Raw genomic sequence first — 23,953 nt, 5'->3', positions numbered from 1 at the left:
TGTGGGGAATACAAAACTGATTTCTTGGCACATGTGGTGGAAATGAGTGAGAGCTAATAGTTTTTGGACAATGGTGAAAAGATCTACGTTATTTGCTTTTGGCATTGGCATGCAATCCTCTATAAAATATATCTATTACATTATGTTATTTTTAATCCTAAAAAATGTTTCAGAAGATTGCTGCGTATCTAATTATTACAGCAAGATCAACCTTGCCAAGTGCTGAAAATCAAATTTATCCTAAAAAATAAGGCTGGTTAAGTAGATCAAAGGAGGTTTTTGTGTTATACAAGTTAACTGCTTTGGAGAAAGTTTGGGATATCAAAGAGTCATCAATAAAACAGAAATTGCTACATTTGATGCTTAATTTGTTATCAGATTGAATGAATTTTGTTTTTGGGTTATATGATTTTGAGGTGTTATAGTCTTTAAAATTCTGACTGGTTGCTTTGTAATTTAAAGTTTTATGAATTATTCATTCTATGTATCATTGTGTTAAAATATTTTTGAGTGTTAGTCTCACAAACCAATAGGGAGATACCTGAGATCTGCTATATGAATTATGGCAGCATAATCCAATGAACTATGAACCTGTTCATATCACATTTTACAAGGATCGCCACCAAAATGTAATTAGAAATAAATTGAATTCATGGGGTTGAAAAAAACTGGCCTAAACATTTTTAACAGGTAGCGTACAAAACATCAAATACTAGACATTTAAATATAATCATTTTTGCTAATCTCCTGGTACTTCATTCCAATTTTTGAAAAAAGTGTTCTTCAAACAAAGTACTTATAATTCCCCCAAACTCAGCAAATGATGTTATTTTCCATAATATTCCCACATCCTGAAAGTGTCAATATACACTGCTGAAATTCCAAAAATAAAGTTTTGCAATAAATGCATACAAAGAGTAATATTTCATCAATGGACAAAATGTGTGGTTCCAGACAAAGTGCTATGATATGGTTATTGACAGGCTGGTGTATAAAAACGAACAAGAGACAGGGTGATTTAATTTTACTAGATATATAAATCTTGGCAACTAGGGATTCAAAACTCATCTTCTGACAGACAAAAGAAGATTTAAACATGCAGTAAAACCAAGCAAGACATATTGATCAAAGGACATCTTGCAATATCCATCATCTTCTATAATAATAAAAGACTCAGTCCATCCATCTGTCCATCTGTGGCAGGCATAACTCATCCAAAAATAAAACTACAAGCCTCAAAATTGGCTTGAGGATGATCATGGAAGTTGCAGTGACAAACATGAAAGGAATCAGAACATCCTGCCCATGCAATCACCAGACACCCCCATCCCCCTGCTTTTTTGCGTTGGAAGCAATGGTTGTCTGTGGGAGGCATTACTCATCTGAAACTAAAGCTAGGAGCCACAAAATTGGCCTCTAGCTTTAGGATGATGACAGGAGTTGCTGTGTCTAAAATAAAGAGCATATGACATCCTCATCAGGATAAATAATAAATAATAAATAAATAACTCATCAGAAAATAATGACAGGTGTCTCAAACTTGGCCACCTGCTTCAGGATGATAGTGGGACTTATAGTGCCAAAACTGAAAGGAATCATAACATAGGTAATCTCTTGCTGGGATGGCCTTGAGCCAGTCTGACACAGTCATCTTAATCAATCTCACAGAGTAGTTGTTGTGAGGATAAAACAGATGACAAGAGAATAGTGTAAGCTACTGTGGGTCTACACTGGGGAGAAAGGCAGGGTATAAATTAATTAAATCTGGAATAATACAAGGATGCACCTGTCTTGATTTGCAAAACTCTTACTTTGCACAGGCGACTTTATGGAGGCTACTCAAGATGGAAGGAGACTAGGGTTGCCAGGTCCCTCTTCACAATCAGTGGGAGGTTTTTGGGTCGGAGCCTGAGGAGGATGGGGATTGGGGAGGGACTTCAATGCCATAGAGTCCAATAGCCAAAGCAGCCAGTTGTAATAGCAGGAGATCTCCAGCTATTACCTGGTGGCTGAGAAAACAATAGTACAAGGCTCACAACATCAATTGCAAAAACATGTATTAGACAAGTACAATAGTGAAAGTGCTGAAAAGGAATTCTACTCTTTCACGTGATTATGAGCAGGCAGCTAGGAACCTACATTCAGATCTTACTCAAAGAGGCTACCCAGATAGAATTATATGAGAGGCGAAACAAAAAGCAGATTTAAGAACTCGAGAGTCCATGCTTCTTACTTCTAAGACTAACACCAGAGAAGGTATTTTCTGTTCCCTTACACATAGTCGCCACTCTCATTCCATACAGCGGATTATCAGAAACCGCTGACACATTCTATCCAGCATTCCAGGCTGTGCCGCTCCTCCCCCTTTTGGTTTAAGGAGGAATGCATCTATCAGGGACAAGTTGATCCACTCCGACATTTTACCACGACATGCTCTTCCTCCGGTCGTCGGTCATTTCCCCTGTGGTTCCTGCTCCTTCTGCCCGCTGAGCCTACAGCTTAAGGAGTTTAGCTCAACCAGTTCTAACTTTAGGTTTAAACTCAACCATTTTTCCAACTGCTCCACGAGCAGATGCGTGTATGGCGTCACGTGCAAATGTGGGAAATTGTACGTAGGCAGCACATGTCGCCCCTTAAAAATAAGGATAGATGAACACAAATCCAGAATTAGATCACGGAACTTTGACGCCCCTCTAACTTTTCATTTTGTTGACCAGAAACACGATGAGAATGACATCAGATTTTTTGTCATTTGGGTTTATAAGGGGAATTCTTTTGATGCCGACAATGTCCAAAAGATTTTACTTAGACAGGAACTGCGCTTTATTTATTTGTTTAAATCTTATTACCCTTATGGCCTGAATAATGAAGTAGATTTTTCTTGCTTTTTGTAATTACACTATTGTCTTTACCACCTGCTTAATCAGTCACAGCTGCGACCTTAGTGAAGCCCTACCTGTTGAGCTTTTAAACGGTAACACCTGCGCTTTGGCTATCATGCATTTTCATTGAGCAACCCTGTTGGGAGCAAGAAGAGTCTGTTTGAGAACTTTGTGTGTAAGAACTTGTTGTACAAGAATATAAGGTATGGTTTTGTATCTATGCTGTTTTCTGTCTCTAAAAAAGTTAAAATATACATATTTTTTTAAAAAATGGCAAAAAAAATTTTTTTAATGCTAAATTGCATATTGTAGATTATTAATCATGAGAGAATTAGTTTTGAGAGGTTTTTTGTACATATTTATTGCACTTGCAGGAGCATTGTTTCTAGCGTGAACGGAGAGCTGAAGAAGCCGCCCGCGGGGGCGGCGAAAACGCAAAGCATCCGGACGGCGTTCCGTCATCTCCCGTCTCTCAGTCTTCTGTTGTCTATTTTGACACAAGCAAAGGACACGTTATATACATGAACTGTAGTAGAGTCCTCCTGACCATATTTTGAGACATATTTATAGACTTGTATTTATTAGTTTTATGCTTGTTGAGGGCAAATATATTTATAAGTTTCCTTTCTAGCACTTTTTTGCACTTTCACTATTGTACTTGTCTAATACATGTTTTTGCAATTGATGTTGTGAGCCTTGTGCTATTGTTTTCTCAGCCAGACTTTTGTTAGTACTAGTGCATCTTTATCTCAAGCATTACCTGGTGGTTGGCAACCCTAAAGAAAACTATTTGCATAGCTCCTCATGGTAGTATAATCAATATACAATAACAAAGCCTTACTAATTGTCACAACCAGGTTAACTCTTACTCTGAGAGAAAAGGGGAAGAGCTGGTATGGCACAGCCTAGTGTCCTGACCCTTGGGTGAAAAGGTTGAGTCTTGAGCACCCCATATTATCATAATCCCAGGGAGGCAGCGCTACAGGTGCAGGACAGTGGTATGGGCGCAGGGCAGAGAGAAGAGCAAGGCAGGTCTATGATGTAGCTAAAGAACACACAGGGATACTGACAGCCAGCACTAGCTCCCTGTGGAGGAAAGGCCACTCTTCTGCTGTAGAAGTCTCCTTGGGAGACAAGGTCCCAGTGAAGGCAGGCAGGAATTGGGAGTGGCCAGGAGAAGGGGGATAAAAGACCCCAGCAGGAGGAAGGGACTGAGAGACACAAGCAGGATGCTGCAAGTACATCAGCCAGTAAGGATGGGAGTCTTTGAGGAAGGGAACCTCAGTGAGACCTGGGAGGTAGTAACCCTGCCCTGGAATACAACATGCAGCACCTCCTGATAGTCCAGACACCTCAAGGCTTAACTCTGCAGGAAGGTTGCAGCAGCCTGAAGCTGTGTCTAAAAGGACCTCAGGAAGGATCCATGCCTAAAGCAGATGGGTTGAAGCAGATGGAGGAGATAATGGGCCTTCTTGCTGAAGCATGATTGTTAATGGCATGAGTTTGCTGTTATATGTGAGAGAGAAGTTAAAGTAGTATCACAGTAATTACTGGTTATAGGATTGTCTGTGCTGGAGATGTGAGAGGATAGGATACCATGTTGGGGCTGTAGCCCTTGGCCCTGAGGTGTTTACACTATCATAAATAACTATTCTGCTCTTTCATTTCCATAGGGAATTATTTTATTAATTGTAATCTAGTTTCTTATTAGTTATTATAATTCTTTACTACATATGTAAAGATGTAAGATGTTGTATATAATTATTATGTAAATCAACAAAATGTTAATTACCCACAATGTATAACGTTTCAGCTAATTAACATGCAAATGTTGCATGTTGCTAAATTCAGGTATTTTAGTTTCTATTATTCTAGAGTGGTTAGTCTGAGGCCATTTATGAATGAGATTTTTACCTTGGGTCTGACACTCTCTCTCTTTTTTTTTTTTTTTTTGTATAACTGAAGGGGTACAGGAAAAAAAGGGGAGGGATAATACGTTATAAGTATAAAACAATACAATGTTAAAAAAACCAAAAAAAAACCCAAAAAACTCAGTTGTATATTATGAGATATTTTCTATACAGTAAAAAAGTTGTTACAAAGTGTCATTCATTATTCTACTTATATTGATATTCTATTGTATGAAGGTCTAAAATTTACTTGACAGTTGTTTAAAACAAGTTAGATAGTACAAAACCAACGTATTTCATTCAGTTAGCCAAGGTTCATGTAAGTATAGAATGGCACCCACTTATCGTCAAATTGCTCTATGGATTCACTAGATTTTAAGTTTATCTCGAAAGTCATCTTGGCCATACTAGCATATTCCAATAGTTTTTCTTTCCAATCTTCAATTTGTTTCCAGGTTCTTGCAAGAACTGTTCTAGCTGCAGTAGTAGCATATTTAAAAACGTCCTGAAATTTCAAAGGCAAGTCTGGTGGCACAATGCTGAGTAGATAGAATTTAGGATCAAATGTCAACTTAATATTTAACATCAGCTGAAGTTCTTGATGAATTCTTTTCCAATAAGTTTGTAACTTTGAGCATGTCCACCATTCATGAAAATAGGAACCGTCCGTGTCTTGACATTTCCAGCAGGCACCTCTTTTTCCGGGAGTAGTCATCTGAGAGAGCATATTAGGAGTTAGATACCATCTGTAAAATGTTTTATACCAATTCTCTTTCACTTCTTGGGACACGGTATATTTCATTTCTGAAGTACAATGTTTTTCCCATAAGTCCATATTAATCATTTCTCCAAAGTTTTGCATCCATTTTATCATGTTAGTTTTCACTTGTTCTTCTTCCGTTTCGTATTTCAAAAGAAGCTTGTAGATTTTTCCTAATAAGTGTGAATCGTTTTTAGATGTTATCTGCTCAAATTCTGTTAATTCACGAAATGGCTGGGGATAGAAGCAGTCTTTTTGTAAATTAGACCTCAGTTGTAAATAAGTCAGCCAGTTCAATTTTTGAAATTTTTCTTGAAGATTGGTCAGGGTCTTAATTTCTCCTGTAGGCTCAATCATTTGATTGTAAGTAAGATGGACACCCGGTTTTAATTTAACGTTATCATGATAAGCTTCGACTGGCGACATTATGGATGGTGGAGAAGGACTTATTCTCTTTTTATATTTTTTCCATACTTTCAATAGCGCTATTTTAACATCGCAATCTTCTGGTACTTTGTCCTTTTGAGTTTTAGATGTAGAGTCCCACAGAACTTTGTGAAAACCTTGTCCAAGGTCTACTCGTTCTAGAATAACATGTCTGGCTTTAGGGTATTTTATCCATTCTGTAATCCAAGTTAGACAGGCGGCATGGTAATATAATTTGATATTAGGTAATGCTAGTCCTCTTTTTTTTTTCGTCTTGTAACACTTTAAATCTAATTCTCGGTTTCTTCCCATTCCAAACGAATCGGTTGATTTGTTTTTGCCAACTTTCTATTATTCTGTCTGGAATATCAATCGGCAAAGGTCTGACACTCTCTTGACCCCCACTTTTCTGATTCAAATTCTCAAAATCCTATGGATAATGGTTGTTTGCCCTGAAGAAAGTCCTGGAGTATCAGGAGTAAGTTTTTTTTACTGCAGAATCATCAGCAAAAATCCGTATCATCTGAGTCCCTGCCCCTTGAAAACACAGCTTTGTAATTGGCTGTGGTGTATTGTTAGAAAAACACCACCATCACCCCCACCGGCTCCCCTCTGCCCCCAGCAAGTTGGAACTCTGAAATGCCTCCAAAAAGGGGGGGGGAGCCAGCGCTGCAGCCTGGGGCCCAGCTGCCCATCCCGTGATTTCCTGGGAATAAGCCCCATAGAATAACATGGGGATTACTAACAAGTAGACCACTTCCAAGTCTTAACAGGGACTGGAGAAATAAGCAGCCGTATGGCTGCTTACTTCTCAGGCCATCCTCTGCCAGTTTTTTATTTTCTTTGGAAATGCTAATTTATCACTAAATATATAAATAAAAATGAAGAGAGAGTCCCTCAAGGGAAAGATCCTGCAAACACTCGTTACTGAAACTGACTAGAGAAGATGCTGGGAGGAGGGGGGAATCAGGTGGCTACTTTGGTTCCTGCATAGGCAAACACTCACTTTCTCCCCGCCCCTTTCCTCCTGGCCCCATGGCTCCCACGCACTGCACTGGCTGGAGGAGGAGGGGAAAATAGCGAATACCTTATGCACACAAAAGGGTACAATTTGAGCCGAGTTGATCTTGGAGCAGACTTTAAATCCATGGCAAAACAACATCGAGAAAACCAAAGAAAAGTGTGGGGTGAGAGCGAAGTGAACTCTGAGGGATGAAAAAATCATGCATAACTCCAAGGAAGAACCGAATCAGTCCAGGGGCGAACGTGAGTCAAAGTACCCATGCATATATCACCTGAGTGTCAGACTAGGATCTCAGAGACCCAGGTTTGAATCTGTGCTATGAAAGCTTGCTGGGTGACCTTGAGCCTGTCACACGCTCTCAGCCGACTCTGCCTCACAGGGTTGTTGTGAGGACACAATGGAGGGAAGGAGAACAAAGTAAGTTCCTCTGGGTCCCCATTAGAGAGAAAGGCAACATATAAGTGAAATAAATAAACAGGATAAAAATATGGCCAAATGTTGCATTTGGGGTTAGACTGTGGAATGGACAGAGGAAGAACCTCTATGAAACAATAGTGTGAGTGCAGCTAGCTACAGGACTGGTGAATGGGGGAGGAGACTTCTACTACAGCATGAAAAATGTCCACAATCAGTTTGAAACTTAAGAGATTATTGTATTTGTATTAGCTCCAAAGCACTAACTGCAAGTTTAACTTAAAATTAGAGTTCCACAAACCTGCTTACCAATGACCGACACCTCTCTGCCTTTGGACAGCTCCCCTCCCCTGAGTTCTCCATGGTCTCTAAAGAATATGGGGGAGTGTGAAAATCAGTTCTCCTTTATTTGACTTTGTGGAAAACTGAGGCAACGTGAGAGATTTGTGCTGTGACACCCTTCTCCAGAAGCCCTGCTCAAAATGAAGCAACAACCAGCCCCAGCTTTCTAGCACTTTCACGGGGCTCTGGAGAAGATTGACAAATTTTGCAGTTGTTTCTTGTGCCTCATTCTCAAATACCTCTACAGAGATTGGGAAAGGGCAGAGAAGAAAAACAAGCTACTGCTTATATTTTCTGTGGGAGGTGAAAGAAGAGTCCACTCCTCCCCTCAAGTGCTTTCTATGTTAGGGGAACTGAGAGGAGGGGCTAGGTCTTGCTTCATTCCTAAAGGGGGCTGCACAGAATGCAGAAGTAGCCCCATATATAAAAGGAACAAGACCTATACAAAGTTACTCCAGTCTAAGGCCACTGACTTGAATAACAGTGTAGGATTGCACTGTTAGCCCTTCTATCACTTTAGTTGAACAACTGCCTATGACTTCTAGTGTTATTAAAAATTGTTTCAACAATGAAAATCTTATTCTATGTATGCAGTTTGTAGCTTTTGGAGAAATAATTGTGTTTTTTGAACTTTGGTCCGAATTTTTTTCTTTCCAGTATGGTTTACAAAGGAACTGCGACTTTAAAAAAACATTAAAACTGGTTGTTATTAATTCCACAAATTAAGCAATGCCAACAAGTAATGTCTCTTACTGGGCTGGCTTCTGTTGATGGAAAAGCAGAAGCTTTTAAACTGCACATAATTTTCCCCCAGTTGTAAGGCACCTAATTCTCACTTATATGCAACAATCCTTTATTTGCAATAATACACCCAACTGCATTCTTATGCATCAAATATAAGTGCCAAGATCCTTCTTTTCTTATAGCAATATAATACTTGAGCCAAACAATCGCTCAATGTTGTGCAACACTGCACACGTGTATTGCCTGGTAAGCTCCACCGTTTCTTGCATACCTGCACAACTTTTGGAACTGGGCCATTAAGATACTTCATGCAGGTTGATTTCTAATGTAAAACACCTGGGAAATCAATACTGCCAAAAATACACTTTGTAATGTTACAGTATTGCGATGTTGGAACAATGTTTTGTGCTAACGAGATACCAAATGAGAAAAAATTGAGATTTACTCATCCTTTTGCTACATTTCCATTAGAATAATGAACTTAGACCGCAACGCTATGCATACTTACAGTGGGAATAAGTTCTAATGAACACAGTGGAACCTACTACAGAGTAAATTAACTACAATGTAATGAAATACTCCAAAGAGTTTGGGGTGGGGAGGGAAAGAGTTCTCCCTGTACAGCTTCCATAATCGAAACTCAGTCCCTCATTGATTTCAACGCTTCCAAACAGGAATACATAAAAGTGCGATCCGTGTGTCCCTTGCATGAATAAGCGCTTCAAAGGCAATAGTACTAACTTCCATGTAAACTTGCGACAATGGTCGTTATACAGAAACAAGAGATATCTAGGGTTGCCAACCTCCAGGTACTAGCTGGAGATCTGCTATTACAACTGATCTCCAGCCAATAGAGCTCAGTTCCCCTTGAGAAAATAGCCGCTTTGGCCATTGGACGCTATGGCACTGAAGTCCCTCTCCTCAGGCTCCGCCCCAAAAACCTCCCGCTGGTGGCGAAGAGGGACCTGGCAACCCTAAAGATATCACTAGCCGACTTTTTGCTGTTTCATATCGAGCAGGAACGTCTCTCCTTTTCTTCTAATGTAATTTCTCTACTCAGAACCAAACTTCTCCGGAACTTTTGCAAACCACCCGTCACGCCACTCCACTCGACGCATGCTCACACGACAAAAGACGGCCAGTCCCCGGCTAAACCCGCGACGCATGCGCGCGTCCTCTTTACCCCGGGAGAGCGGCGACGCTTGGTTCGCCGTTGATCATAGAGAAAACGAAAGGAGCGGCTGGCGCCGGGGGCGCGCGAGAGTCTCAGTGCGCATGCTCCGCGGTGTTTCTTTGTCCCGGAAGTGCTTCGCTGCGGGTGTTTGACACGTAGCGTCCAAGTAAGCGGAGCTGTGGGGTTTGGGGGAGTCCTTCGGGGCTGGTGTCCGCCGAGTGCGGGGTGGGGGAGAGGGTCTTGTGACGGAGGGGCTCCAGGTGCGTCCCCGAGAGTGCAGAGGCCCGCTCCTGATTGTGGCGCGGGCGGCCTTTCCATCTCTAGCAGCTGAGCGTTGGCAGGGAGAGGAAAGCAAGGAAGGCGCACACCCCCCCCCCCGCCGGTGCAGGCCCGAGTCTTTCTCAGCTTTCTAGGCCTCGTTGGACGGTTTCGTATTTTCCATGCAGCTCTTTGCTGTTGTCCCTGCTTTTTTTTTAGACGGGAGGCTTCGTGCCTGGGGAGGGGGGGGGTCCTGTTTTGCTGGACGGGGGGGGTGTTGAGGGAGCTCTAAGGGGCAAGGCGTCGGTCGTTTCGGGTGTGAAATGGGAGCGTGTGAAAGATTGGGGCAGGCTGTGACATCGCCCTCCCTCCAGCGCACGCAGTCTTCTTGCATGGTCGTTGAGCCTGGCTGTGGCCGTTTCTTAGCGGTCTGCTCTTAAAAGCCAGGCGCTTTGAAACAGTAGCGTTCTGGCTGCTGTGATGTGAGGGTTGAAAGGACGGGTATGTTGAGTGCTGTTCAGATAGGGATTTTCATTGATAAGTTGACCGTGACAAGTAAATGTCCTGAGCTATCTGATCGTTCCTATCAATAACTTTAATGGGTCCTTGACACTTCCTTTGTTCTGCGTTTGGCATGTCTGTCCCTTTACCCCCTTGCTTATACATATATGTGAACTAGAGTTCATTAAGAACTGGATAGCACTGGATCCTGTTTTTTCTGGGAAGGTGAACAATGAATGGATAAACTGCTCAGCGCAGTGATGGAGTAATAGGACCTTCCCATGGGTCTAGGCTACCACCGTTATTCTGTGATGTCCAAATAATTAATATCAAAACAGTGTAAACTCGTGCAGGACATTCAGAAGGCCCTAGGATAATTTTCTAGCCTCCATAGTTAAAAGGAGCTCAAGTGGTTGGGCTGTTAGAAACAAAGACCTTTCCTTGACTCTCTAGAGAGTCATAGCTAGCCAGAATGGATAATACTGGACTAGATGAACCAATGGTTGGACTTGGCTGTCTTATTTGCATGTTGATGTACCTATTTAATATTTCATTTAAGTTTTTTTTGGGAGGGTGTTCCCAAAACACCTTAGGTTTGCCATGCCTGTTGTTAGTTTTTTGTTTGATTGCACACATTGTGTTGTGACTTCTCACCACTTAATGTGGTGTGTTTTTCTTTTATAAAGGCATTACATTTGTTTAATTACAAGATTATTTATATTTTTATGTGTGCGTTAAGGTTTTTAAACACCTGTACTGACACATGGATTCTTTAAATTCAGGTGGGCAGCTGTATTAGTATGTAGTATCAGAATAAAGTTTGAGTCTAGTAGCATCTTTAAAGATCAACAACATTTTCCAGAATGTAAGGTATTGTGAGTCAAAGCTTACTTAGTATCTGATGAAGTTTGCTTTGACTCATGAAATAATTTTGCAGGTCTTTAAGGTGTTACTGGACACAAATGTTGTGTGTTCTTGTTATTCTTGATAGGGGCTGTGTATGTTCTGAAGTGGTAAAAACATTGGTTTTTGACATGGAAAGAGCAGTAGAATGCTAGTCAATATCATGCTACGTTAAACTATCCTTTGCTTTACAGAGAGAGAGCGATGTCTGGGTTTGACAACTTGAATACAGACTTCTACCAAACAAGTTACAGTATTGATGATCAAGCACAGTCTTATGACTATGGAGGAGGAACATACAGCAAGTAACTTGGAGTTCTTTTATTGTTTGCATAATCAGACTATACTATAATATATCCTTGACTGAAGTGCCGGGAATTTTAAAAAATTTAGCTTCTTGTGTAATATTCTAGCATACGGTGTGAAACTGCGCTTAAGATGTTTTTGCATATATAAGGGCATCTTTGGATCCAACTCATTGATTATTTACATTAAAAGTGCAGCGGGTTAGCCCTTCTGCCTGTTTATGTATCTGTATGTTCATATGTTTTAGTTGTTGAAATACTATATATATATATATACACACACACACACATATGTCTGTATACATAAAATTTTAATTCTTCATTGCCTTGTGGGATCTGGCATACAGATGTTTTAAATTAAATATATACAATAATGTTCATTTTAAATTTAACTCCAATGCATATTGAACTAAAGTGCCTTTTTAGTCCAAAACATACTGCACAATTTTAGTTGAACATATGCGAAGAGCCCAACATGTGTACCACTACCCATCTAGGATTGGATTCTTATATTTCTGTACGGTGTTTCTCATTTTCATTTGTGTAATAAAAGCTGTGTCGTGTGTTGAGAAAAAACCAGCTGCCATAAAATAATGGTATAGAAAAATTGTTTTCTTCTGGATGCTTTTCTTGTTATTGTGTGTTCCCTTCATGTAGTCTACATCTGTCAGAGGCCTCCAAGGCAGTTTGTTTACAAGTCGAGAAAAAAAGATACTAATTCTATAGCAACTTCTCATCCTAAGGGCCAGTTGTAATGGGATGTGTCATAATATGTATGTGGTCATTGTAGATGTCACAGCTGTTGAAGCAAGTGCTAGCATTGGCATTATGCTTTAACTGTTTTATGAAGAAGGATGTAGCAATAACAGTCATGGTAATGTATTTGTTTTGAGTGTACTATGGGATTGGCTGGTAGGTGACCATTCAAAAAAAGATAAATGAGAACAGCTTAGTATTTTGGTCACTATAGAAATGATGTTTTAAAAACAAAAGCAGTTTTAAGATGACTGATCTTGTTAAATAGTTATAATAAAATCCAAACCCCTCAACTTCAGGTAAATGTTAGCAGAGTTTTTTCTGCTTTTGTCTTGTTTAGTTGTAGTGTGTTTCAGAAGTCTGCGGGGTGTAATTTTGTGTATGGGTGGCAGCACAGAAGGGTCTGTACCTGAATAGAAACATTTGGGAAGTCGGGGGGCATTTCAGTTTGTAAAACTAGCATCCTGTATATTGTCAGGAAAGGTGATGTGTTCACCAGACTAATGTGATTTTGCTTTCTGCAGACAATATGGTGGCTATGACTATTCTCAGTCAAGTGGATATGTCCCTCCAGAGATGATGCAGCAACCACAACCTTACACTGGTCAGATATTTCAGCCATCCCCAACGTACACTCCATCCTCACCACAGTCTTTCTATGGAAGCAATTTTGAAGATGAGCCACCATTACTAGAAGGTTTGGAATTATATGTGTTGCAAACTGCAAGATAATTTAACACAGGCAGTGCCAAATATAGAAGAGCAGTATCTGCTGAGTGTCCAAGTATTTGTGTTTAGCATTGGAAGAACAGCTGCTGTTGTGCTTCTTTATCGGTTTCTGTAGACCATAATTTTCCTTCTGTTTATTTAATAATCTTCAACCAAACTGTTCTTAAGCAAAGTAAACCTCCAAGGAGGAAAATGCAATAGTTATACTCTGTAGCTTAGCAAGTAGTTTGGAGTCTGCTGGTGGTTTGGGTCCACTGAACAGTTAGATTTCATATTCATGCAGTGTTCAAATGACCTCTTAATTAATATTTTCCCACAGATAACACATTGGTAAAATATTGTTTTTTCTTGGATCTGTAGAACTGGGGATCAATTTTGACCATATTTGGCAGAAGACCCTAACAGTACTGCACCCTTTAAAAATAGCAGATGGCAGCATCATGAATGAAACAGACTTGGCGGGACCAATGGTGTTTTGCCTAGCCTTTGGTGCAACCTTATTACTGGTAAGATGGCAATGGTTGTGTGTGTGAGAGAGCATGGTCATGCATTTATGTTCCCCTCAATTTAAAGAACCTAAGATGACTGAACAACTGGCTGTAAACTAAGGATTTTCTAACAAGTATGTGTCAATACTTAGATAAAACTGCCAAAGAATGTGTTGTGTTAATGTGGTACAATGGGTATCTCGGGCCAAGAATGTATTCTTGGCATACCCAAAGGCATGGACATTCTGACACTTTTTCTGTTGAACAACAGATGCCCCTTTCCATATTATAAATTACTTTTGAAAAGTATTTTTTATTTCATAAGACAGTTGTTATGCGTGAGGAAATGGGCTTTGAGAAATAAAAGTTCTTAACCACTTTGGGCATGTAGAACTAGTCTTATTGTTCTTTGGTTTCAGGCCAAAGAGGCTTCAGTCCCTGTGAAGATCAAGCTTTTCTTTTAAATAAAAACTCACATTCTAATCTAATCTGAACAGTGCTTCCTCCCTCCCATTAAAATTCTGTGGGGGGGCAGCATTTTCTGTTTTGGAGAAGTCTGTGTAAAGTTGGCTTGGCTCCCTCTGCTCACGTCTTGTTTAGGCCCATCATGTTGCCCACTCCTTAAACACCCCTCTTGAATAACAGTACAAATTTGTGTAGGATTTGAATTTGTTACAGACATGCAGAGGCATGAAAAAAAAATTCTTGTCCTTCCTCTGAGAAATTCAAGGTTTAAAAGACAAGCTCGATTACATTTGTTTTTATTTTTCACCCTGGGAAATGACTCAAGGCAGTGTGTGGATATAGGATGATGTCCTTGTAAAAGAGTGTGTGTGGAACTTAAATGTATCTGTTCTCTCTTCCAGGCTGGCAAAATTCAGTTCGGCTACGTGTATGGGATTAGTGCAATTGGGTGCTTAGGGATGTTCTGTCTCCTGAATTTAATGAGCATGACGGGCGTTTCGTTTGGCTGTGTGGCCAGTGTCCTAGGATACTGTCTCCTTCCTATGATCATACTTTCCAGCTTTGCAGTAATATTTTCTTTACAGTAAGTATGGTTAACAAAATGTAGTTAGCATGTAAATGCTATTATATTGTACGCTTCAGCTGATACAGAGAACTGTGTTTCCATTAGTAGATTCCAGTGGTGGGGATTATAGGCAGGTACATAGGATGAACATAGTTTGTATTCACAACATTCTTTAACTGAATGTGTCTGTGTTTTTTAGTTTATAAGATATATTAAAATTGTACAAATCTGAAAGACTTTCTGTCTTTGTGTAGTAGAAGATATCTGGATGTTTTGCACTACAAAGTATCTTTCCCCCAACATAACCGTTCTGTCTCTGTTCCTGAAGTCCTTGCCTTAAACATGCTTAGATATCATGGCTCCTTAGGGTATAACTGTTTAACTTCCTGGTAATTACAGGAATTTCCTGCTATTTAATCTGGGTTAATTCAGTTCTGGAGGTTGCAACTTCCTTTAGGAAATTCTATATTTGGCTGGGGGGAGGCAGATTTAATTGGCTGAAAATTTTAGTTAACTGCTTGCATACTCTTTTGGTAGTAGAAACTCCTTGCTTTATCTGCCTTGAGGATCTCGTTCTGTGACATTATTCCTCTTCACTCTGGAGCCTATCGACTCCGTAATTAGTGAGAACTGAGCAATATACCTGCTTAGAAGACAGAGCCAGGATACAGGATGATCTTGACAGGCTGGAGAAATTGGCTAAAACTAATAAAATGCACTTCAACAAAAATAAATGTAAAGTTCTGCATTTAGGTAGGAAAAATCAAATGCATAATTATAGAATAGGGGAGACTTGTCTTAGCAGTAATGTGTGCGAAAAGGATCTTGGGGTCTTTGTAGACCAAACACTGAGCATGAGTCAGCAGTGTGATGCAGTAGCTAAAAAGGCAAATGCGATCTTGGGCTGTATCAACAGAAGTATAGTGTCCAGATCATGCGAAGTGATGGTATCATTTTACTCTGTTCTGGTTAGATCTCGCCTAGAGTATTGTGTTCAATTTTGGCACCACAATTTAAGAAGGATGTAGACAAGCTGGAACGTGTCCAGAGGAGGGCAACAAAGATGGTGAGGGGTCTGGAGACCAAGTCCTATGACAGTGGTGGCGAACCTATGGCACGAGTGCCAGAGGTGGCACTCAGAGCCCTCTTTGTGGGCACGCGAGCCGTCGCCCCAGCACAGAGTTTGCCTGAGTTCATTCTCCCGGCTGAGGAGGCTGGGGACCAGTGGTACCTTCCCGGCTCCTCTGGGAAGTGCCGGGCTCCTTCCCAGTGCCTTCTCCGCAGTCGTCGGCTGCGCGCTCCAGAAGTGAAGACAATGACGAGCCTTCTGCCGAGGACTGGAAGAGGCAGAGCCGGGACAGGGCTGGACCGGGAGTGGGACGCCTGGGCGGCCGTGTGCGGCTGGCTAGTTAGTGACTGCAGGGCAGGGGGTTGGCGGTGAGGGCCAAACCGGGGCCCTCCTGGCGTTTGTGCTGGAGCCAAGCCCTTCACTTAGCTCGGGTTTCCACTCTGCTCATACATGCAACCGAAGGTGCCTCTGAGCGCGTGCAGAGGGCTGTCCCCACCATCAGCCCCCCCCCCCCCGCATAAGTCTCCATGAGATGGGTTGTATAGTTGATGTATAAAACCTCCAGGTAGTAGCAGGAGATCTGCTATTTCAATTCACCTGGAGAAAATTGCCGCTTTGGCAATTGGACTCTATGGCATTGAAGTCCCTCCCCAAACCTCTCCCTCCTCAGGCTCCGCCCCAAAAACCTCCCGCAGGTGGCAAAGAGGGACCTGGCAACCCCTAGCCCCATGTGGACTTCTAGCTGTGTTGGCACTTTGCGATAAATAAGTGGGTTTTGGGTTGCAGTTTGGGCACTCGGTCTCTAAAAGGTTTGCCATCACTGTCCTATGAGGAAAGGTTGAAGGAGCTGGGTATGTTTAGCCTGCAGAGGAGAAGACTGAGAGGGGATATGATAACTATCTTCAAGTATTTGAAGGGCTGTCGTATAGAGGATGGTGCTGAGTTTTCTGTATGTACAGTTCAATGTGTGATTAAAACCCTACATGTTATCCAGGCACTGGTCCCCCATTTAATTTGTAAAACTGCTTGTTGCCTCTTCCTTACAAGCAGATGTTCGCATATACAGGTAAAATGTACATGTGTTCACTGTAACATGTGAAAGGGCTTATATCCCCCTCTACCATTCTGAAACAGGAACTAAGACAGTCAGGAGCAAGTTAATTGTTGCAGTTTATTAAAATGCAAAGACAAACCTGGTTTCCAGGTTGCAAGAGATGACCCTGTTAATGCTGTTTAATGTTTAAGAATGATTACATAAAAGCAAATAATTGTATAAACTTGCATGTGGGTTTTTTCCATGTGCCATTAAAGTGTGCTTTTAAAAAGGTAAAAAATATACAATAAAATCTAGAGACTGATAACTCATGTGTTGCCAGAAGTTGTTATATATTAGCAGGTGTTGGCCCGCATATCGGTTTGTTTGCCCAAAAGCTATAATGTTTGAACAGCACCCAGTAGCTGTCTTCAGCTTTAATTAGCTGTAAGCTTTAAGTAAATCCTGTTGCATTGAACTGAGTAAATTAAAAATTGTTGGGTATGTCACCACAAAATCTTCCCACCTTCTTTCCCTCCCCCCCCCACCCAAAAAGTACACTTCTGGCAATAACATCTGATAAACACAGAAGCGGTTGCGCATAAAGGTCAGAAGCTGATACCTGATGTTTTAATTTTGTTTTTCAGGGGAATGATGGGGATAATTCTCGCTGCTGGAATTATTAGCTGGTGTAGTTTATCAGCTTCTAAAATCTTCATATCCGCCTTAGCAATGGAAGGACAGCAGCTTTTAGTGGCCTATCCGTGTGCTTTATTATATGGAGTCTTTGCCCTCATTTCTGTGTTTTGAGCGTGGTGTCATTATTTACTGGACTGAAGTGGGCCAAACTGAAAAGCCTCCACTTGGGACCCTTTGCTTGGGACCGGAAAGCAGCTTGTTGGAATTGCTATCATGAAAGGTTATTGCTCGAATTGTCTTATAGGAGCCACAGATACGAACATGTCTTTTCTGTTCCTTTTTATGGGATTCTTGAATGCAGTTTTGAATCAAGCTGTAATGTCTATAGCTGTAATACAAGTTCATCCTTAGACTGTATAAAATGTAAAGTTTTTCCCCCACTTCTCAAGTCTCTGGCAACATATTCTTGTTATGAAAACTTTTATAGTTTGTAAGTTTTTATAGATAAGGATAAATGAAATGCTAAACTTTGCTTTGGCTGAGCCCTTGTTTCCGCACAACAAAGGATCCTAAACAAAAAATCCTAAACAAAGGATATACATTCCCTTTTTTCTACAGGGTTAGCAGACTGAAAACTTGACTCAGTACTACTTCCATCATAAAGCAAAGCAGAACGATCCTAGATACATCTTTCCGAAGTTTACAAGACCCACTTAGATTTCTCAGTTTACAGTGAAAGGTCCAAAGGGCTTTCCATGCTCAAAGTTTGACTATGTTTAATTATTTCAATTTCTGTGTATTTTGTAAATAGTTCTGTCATGTATAAAGCGGAGAAGATCTTGTTCCGATGCTACAGATCGAGGGTTGGCATTCAAAAGCAACCTGTGTGGCAAATTACAAATTTGTCAATATTGTAGTCTGATAAAGAACGCACAGATTACATTTCAGAATCTGTTGGAAATGCTTGACTCTTAATAATCCATCTTTCCTTGCATTGTGCCCCACCTTGAAAAACGATATGGGGTTTGTGGGGCTTGTTCCCATTGGAGAAACATTACATTTAAATAAATAATGGAGGGAGAGAGTTCAGTAGCATTTGCAAAGCTTCAAAATCCTGACCAAAATAAGTCACATTTTAAAAACATTGTTAATTAGTTTCCATGTGAAAACCTTGCTTGCCAAAGTAATTATTTGCTGTCCTTGTTTATTAAAGTAATGAAACAGAGGAGCAAACCCTAAAGATCATTGTTGCAGACTGGTATAAATAACTGGCTATCCCTATTGGACTATATACATGAACCAGTGTAACTTGTGAACAAATGCTTAATCGTATTCATCTGTTTTTCTCCCCTTGTACTTCTTCATGCTTCCCCATACAACCTGTTGTCATGTACTCAGCAGTTGCTGGCTAAACTCTTTAATAAATGACTTGCAGGAAATTCAGACAAGTCTGCACATTCAAATGTCAGTCTTCACTAATCAAAAACGTTCAGCAGCCCTCTTACAAATATTACATCTTCCAATATAGTTTTAGCACAGTAAGGATCAGACACCTTATGGTCAAGCAGTCTTATGTACATTTTTCTGTCTCGCTGAAACTTAGCTGACTATTTCTTCAGTTGACTAAAGTCTGTAAAAGGGGATTGCTAAAAGCATAAGGATAAAATGGCTACTGGTCTGATTCTTATAAGTTTTTATTTGGAGGACTGAATTGAACTCCTCACTCCCCTGCTCGCTCTGACTCCTCTCCCTCTGAAACCTTCTCCACTGCAGTGCTGGCTCTAGCTTCTCAAACACGCACACACGTGGTGACTACTGCTGTACAATTAGGCACTATTTGGGATTTCTGCATTTCTTAATGGGGGGAGGTAGCTTCTTTATGAAGCAGGGGGTTCCCTAAGGTTGGCAAAGCTATACATTGTAGCTTTGTGTGTGTGGTTGTTTTGGTAATCCTTTAACTATTAGATTTTAAGACCATAATAAGGATTCCTGCTCTTGATGCAATCTAATAAGGAGCTTTGCTGGTGCAGGTTCCACAGCTGGTGAGGCAAGCAAAGGTTCATTTAGCAGGGCTTTGTCTTGCTAGCTCTGGAAAGTGCAGCAGCAAGCCCTAGTGTGAAAGCTGTTCCTGTACCTCTTTAACACACAACTTTGGATTTAACACACAACTGCAAAAAGGGAATCACACGGAGAACCATGATAAAAGTTCTGAAGATTAATACTGGTAAAGTGAGGTGTTGACATGTATGTGGTTAACACCTTTCCATTTGAAGAAACAAACTACGAGAGGTTAGATTACAATATGGTATTTTCTAAACTGGCAGAGCTGCTTAAAGTCTAAGGCCACCACCGCTTTGGTTCTGAGTACATTTAAATGGAAATAATGTTGCAGGGATTTCAATTAGCTCACCAAATTTAGACAAATGTTTTTAAGTCCTGTCTTGGAATCCAAGGAGTCCATTTTAGAGTGTAAGTAGAAATCTGTTTTTTTCCCGTTCAGGTTCCACTAAATTTCTGTCATGAGTTTGTCCCGCTGTTGGGTATTAGTTGCATTTCTGATAGTGAAGCTCTAGTAGTTCCTCAGTAATCCAGTACTTAATCCCTTGTACATGAATTTCAATGGTCCTTAAATATGTATGATTATAGGATATTTTTGGCCAGTAGATACCTTTTGTAAGTATTAACATTGTGTTTACCACCATTGTGTAAAAAGACCCTGCACTACACAGGAATGTTTAATTATTCTAAAAACATTAATTTCAACTTCTACCTAGGTCTATGATTAAGGCTTTGTAATCTTGATCCTCTTCGTCATGGTGTTTTATTACTAAAATCTGCAGTTGTGAAGAGCAGGTATCTAGCTGGAAACAGTTTTTAAAAAATACTTTTCACCTTCTCTTTTGATTATCACAGTGCGCCTGGTTCTTACTCTGTTTTAATGAAAAACATTATCTGCTCAGAATGTCCTGTTTAGTTGCACAAATTAAAATAATTTTTCAAATGAGAACTAATTATTCAGATCTGTTCTAATAAATATGAAAGCTCAAATTCTTTCTTGAGCACATTAGGTTCTAATAGACTAGGATATTTTTGTGAGCTACGCTCATCACCTCTACTTTGGATGTTTTTTGGATAATTCGCCTAACTTGCAGCTAACTTGTGTGTGTAAAGTGCTGTCAAATCACAGCTGACTTGTGGCGACCCAGTAGGGTTTTCAAGGTGAGAGACTAAGAAGAAGAAGAGTTGGTTTTTATATGCCAACTTGCTCTACCACTTAAGGGAGACTCAAACTGGCTTACAATCACCTTCCCTTCCCCTCCCCACAACAGACACCCTGTGAGGTAGGTGGACCTGAGAGAATGTGACTAGCCCAAGGACACCCAGCTGGTTTAATGTGTAGGAGTGGGGAAACAGATCCAGTTCACCAGCTTAGCCTCTGCCACTCATGTGGAGGGGTGGGGAATCAAACCCAGATCAGTCCACCACTCCAAACCACTGCTCTTAACCACTACACCACACTGGCTAACAGAGGTGGTTTGCCATTGCCTTCCTCTGCATCGTGACCCTGGTATTCCTTGGTGGTTTCCTATCCAGGTCAGGGCATGGTGAGCTTATGGATGTTAAAAACTGGATGTTAAGAAACATTGTTTGAGATATAACACTTGTACTGGCGAAAAATATTTGTAAAGGAAATGCATTCCTTTCTGAATATTTGAACATACTGTAGCTGGGGTTAGAGCAGTCCTGCGCAGAGTTACTCTAGTTTATTTCCCTTGGTATCAGTCTTCAGGATCAACAGTAGAATAAAGTGCTGAGACTACTGTGCCATTAAAGCTGTTCTTTAAAAGCTTTTTACTTAATGCACATAAAAACAGCGTATCCCAACAACCAAAGGTACGTGAAGCTGAATATCATTAACAAGGAGCATTCCCATGACTGAGAGTAAGTCTGCGGGGAAAGGTATAAGAAAGGAACATTAGGAACCCAACCAGGTAAATCAAATTCACCCAATGGAGCAGGATTTGGGAGCAAAGAGGCACCTTGGCTCCAGCCTTAACACACCCCGCGAGAGCCTGGCCCCCTCCTGGAGCACCCAATGCTGCCGCCGTCTCCTCCTCCCCTCACAGCTTCCCTACCGAGCTGCCCACATCCCTGGCTCCCCATGTTGCTGAATTGGATACAGAAGGAGCTAAGTGATCTGCAACGTTACCTGACCCACCTGCGCACTGTTCCGCAGGACCTGTTGGAGATGACTTGCTCCACTGGCAGGAAACTATTATGGGATCTCCTGACAGTGCATATCAAAGGGGGGGGGGTCTTTTTTCTCACTGGGTGCAGGATTTGCACCAGGAGTTTTGTATTGGAAAATGGGAATACCCCTTCCAATTAGCAAAAATAGTAAAAATGTATTTTAACTTTAGAATTATAGAATGAGTCTTCAACACAAGCTTAACATTCTCCTGTTGAAAATGATGTAACTTTAGCATTTTTATATCTGGCTGGATCTCATACTTAATTCTTTTAAGCATTTATAAATTGCCTTTCCATGAATTCCAAGTGCCTTGGGCAAAGGTAGAAAGAATAATGATTGTTCATAAAAATTCGCACAGACTTTTCTATATTTAGTCCCTTATTTGCAAAGTGCTTCCAGTTCTGGCTAAGCATTATGCTAATTTAGATATCCGCTGTGTGTCTTCCAGACACTTGAAATATGTAGGTGTTATTTCTGTAGTTTTTTTGCATGCCTTTAGCCAAGGTGTAAAAAAAATTCTCAATTCTCTGAGTGGGAAAAAGTAAGGGGGGGAAGGATGTGTAAACAGACAGCTGAGCTGCTTGGCACAAGAGAAAAACAGTAGCAGACAACCAGTAGAAAATGAATTTACTAAAGGTAGATTCTAAACTGTTATCCACAGTGTAAAGACACATTATAGGAATTGAAAGGAGGGCACTAAAGTTGTGAGAATCCAAACCTTAGTCAGATTGTATTGATTTTAAGCCACTGACCTGAGTAAGGATTTTTTAAAGGCCATATTATAAAGACTTGGATCCTTCTTTCATTTCTACAGGGCCATGCTGTCAGTATTACAGAGACAGTGCACCATTGCAGAGCGCATTAGCCCAGTGCTAGCCGCTTTCAGCTTACAGCATCTTACAGTGAGCAAAAAGCACCCAATTCCAAAGGAAATCCATCCACAACAGAGCACTGCCTCCCCAATGGAAGGCAACATTATGGAAATGAAGGGAAGTTTTTGATCCAAGCCAAAGAAATCCATAGCTGAGCTCAGTAGCTAGCAGCAGAAATCAAAACACCACAGCAAAGCCAGGTCAAGGGTTGCAGTTGTCTGAACAGTCATGGTGGAGGGGTGGCTCTTCATGCCATGGTGACCTTCCTTCCTAGAGACATCTTGCTAGCTGCAGCTGGAAATGGGAAGCAAAGAATGACACCTGAGTCACAGGAAGGTTCTGGTATATAATATACAAGGCAGTAATGTAGACACTATCCTATAGTGGGACATGTAGAGCACAAAATGACTTGTTATGCAAGCAATCTAGCCAGCCCATCAGGAAGGTGGAGTAACACAGCCACAAGACTAAAAGCAAGCTTGCTGAATCCTGGATGAATTACTTCCTGCTGGCATCATTATAATGATGTTTGGGCTCATGTTTCATATTTTTGAAAGAATCTCCTTGAAGATGTACATGTTTTGCATGTCCAGTTGTGAAATGTCCTAAACATCAGCATCATAGTTGGGAAAATGCCCATGACTTGGCAGGCAGAAGGTCCCAGGTTCAATCCCTGACATCTCTAGTTAAAAGGATCAGGCAGCGGGTGATGTAAAAGGCCTCTCCCTGAGAGCCTGGTGAGCCACTGCCAGTCTGCGTAGACAATACTGATCTTGATGGGCCAATGGTCTGTTTCAGTATAAGGCAGCTTCATATGCAATAATGAAATTCAGAAATATGTTTTTTCAATATGCCATCTGGTATTTAAGCCTGAACTGACCCTAGAAGCTAAAATGACTAAACTGAGGCTATTGTATTTTGGTCACATCATGAGACGACAAGAGTCACTAGAAAAGACAGTCATGCTAGGAAAAGTTGAGGGCAGCAGGAAAACAGGAGGACCCAACAAGAGATGGATTGACTCAATAAAGAAAGCCACAGCTCTCAGTTTGCAAGATCTGAGCAAGGCTGTCAAAGATAGGACATTTTGGAGGACTTTCATTCATAGGGTCGCCATGAGTCGGAAGCGACTTGACGGCACTTAACACACACACACACACTAAAGTGATTCTGCCCCCACCCCAAGCAGTGATCCACTGATGGGCATTCCATCTGCTGCTCTCCAACAATGGAGAGATTGTGATTAACAAGAGTTGAATTGAGCATAAATACCAGTGACTATATAGACTCCCATGAGGCATAGGCAATGCATACAAAATTACTGCAAAAATGTAAACACAAAAAGATTACATATTTCCTGGCCACAATGCATAGTATCAGAGAGATAGGAGGCCAAGCAGAATATCCACTTGGATTATATGTAGGTGTTGGGTTATAATGGA

At 40.9% G+C, this 23,953-nt stretch overlaps 1 protein-coding gene across 1 annotated transcript; it reads left to right on the top strand.

Moving 5' to 3' along the window:
• Positions 1–11,541: 11,541 nt before the first annotated feature.
• On the top strand, positions 11,542–17,666 carry YIPF5 (Yip1 domain family member 5). The gene is made up of 5 exons (XM_056859069.1): positions 11,542–11,643; positions 12,924–13,096; positions 13,489–13,634; positions 14,483–14,664; positions 17,396–17,666. Exons 1-5 carry the CDS (start codon positions 11,543–11,545, stop codon positions 17,556–17,558), a joined length of 765 nt encoding a protein of 254 aa, XP_056715047.1. The 5' UTR covers position 11,542; the 3' UTR covers positions 17,559–17,666.
• The last annotated feature ends 6,287 nt before the right edge of the window (positions 17,667–23,953 follow it).

This window comes from Euleptes europaea, chromosome 1 (genome assembly GCF_029931775.1).
Source record: "Euleptes europaea isolate rEulEur1 chromosome 1, rEulEur1.hap1, whole genome shotgun sequence".
Taxonomy (NCBI): domain Eukaryota; kingdom Metazoa; phylum Chordata; class Lepidosauria; order Squamata; family Sphaerodactylidae; genus Euleptes; species Euleptes europaea.
The sequence above is the reverse complement of the archived record's forward strand: the minus strand, read 5'-3'. Positions and strand labels throughout refer to the sequence as shown.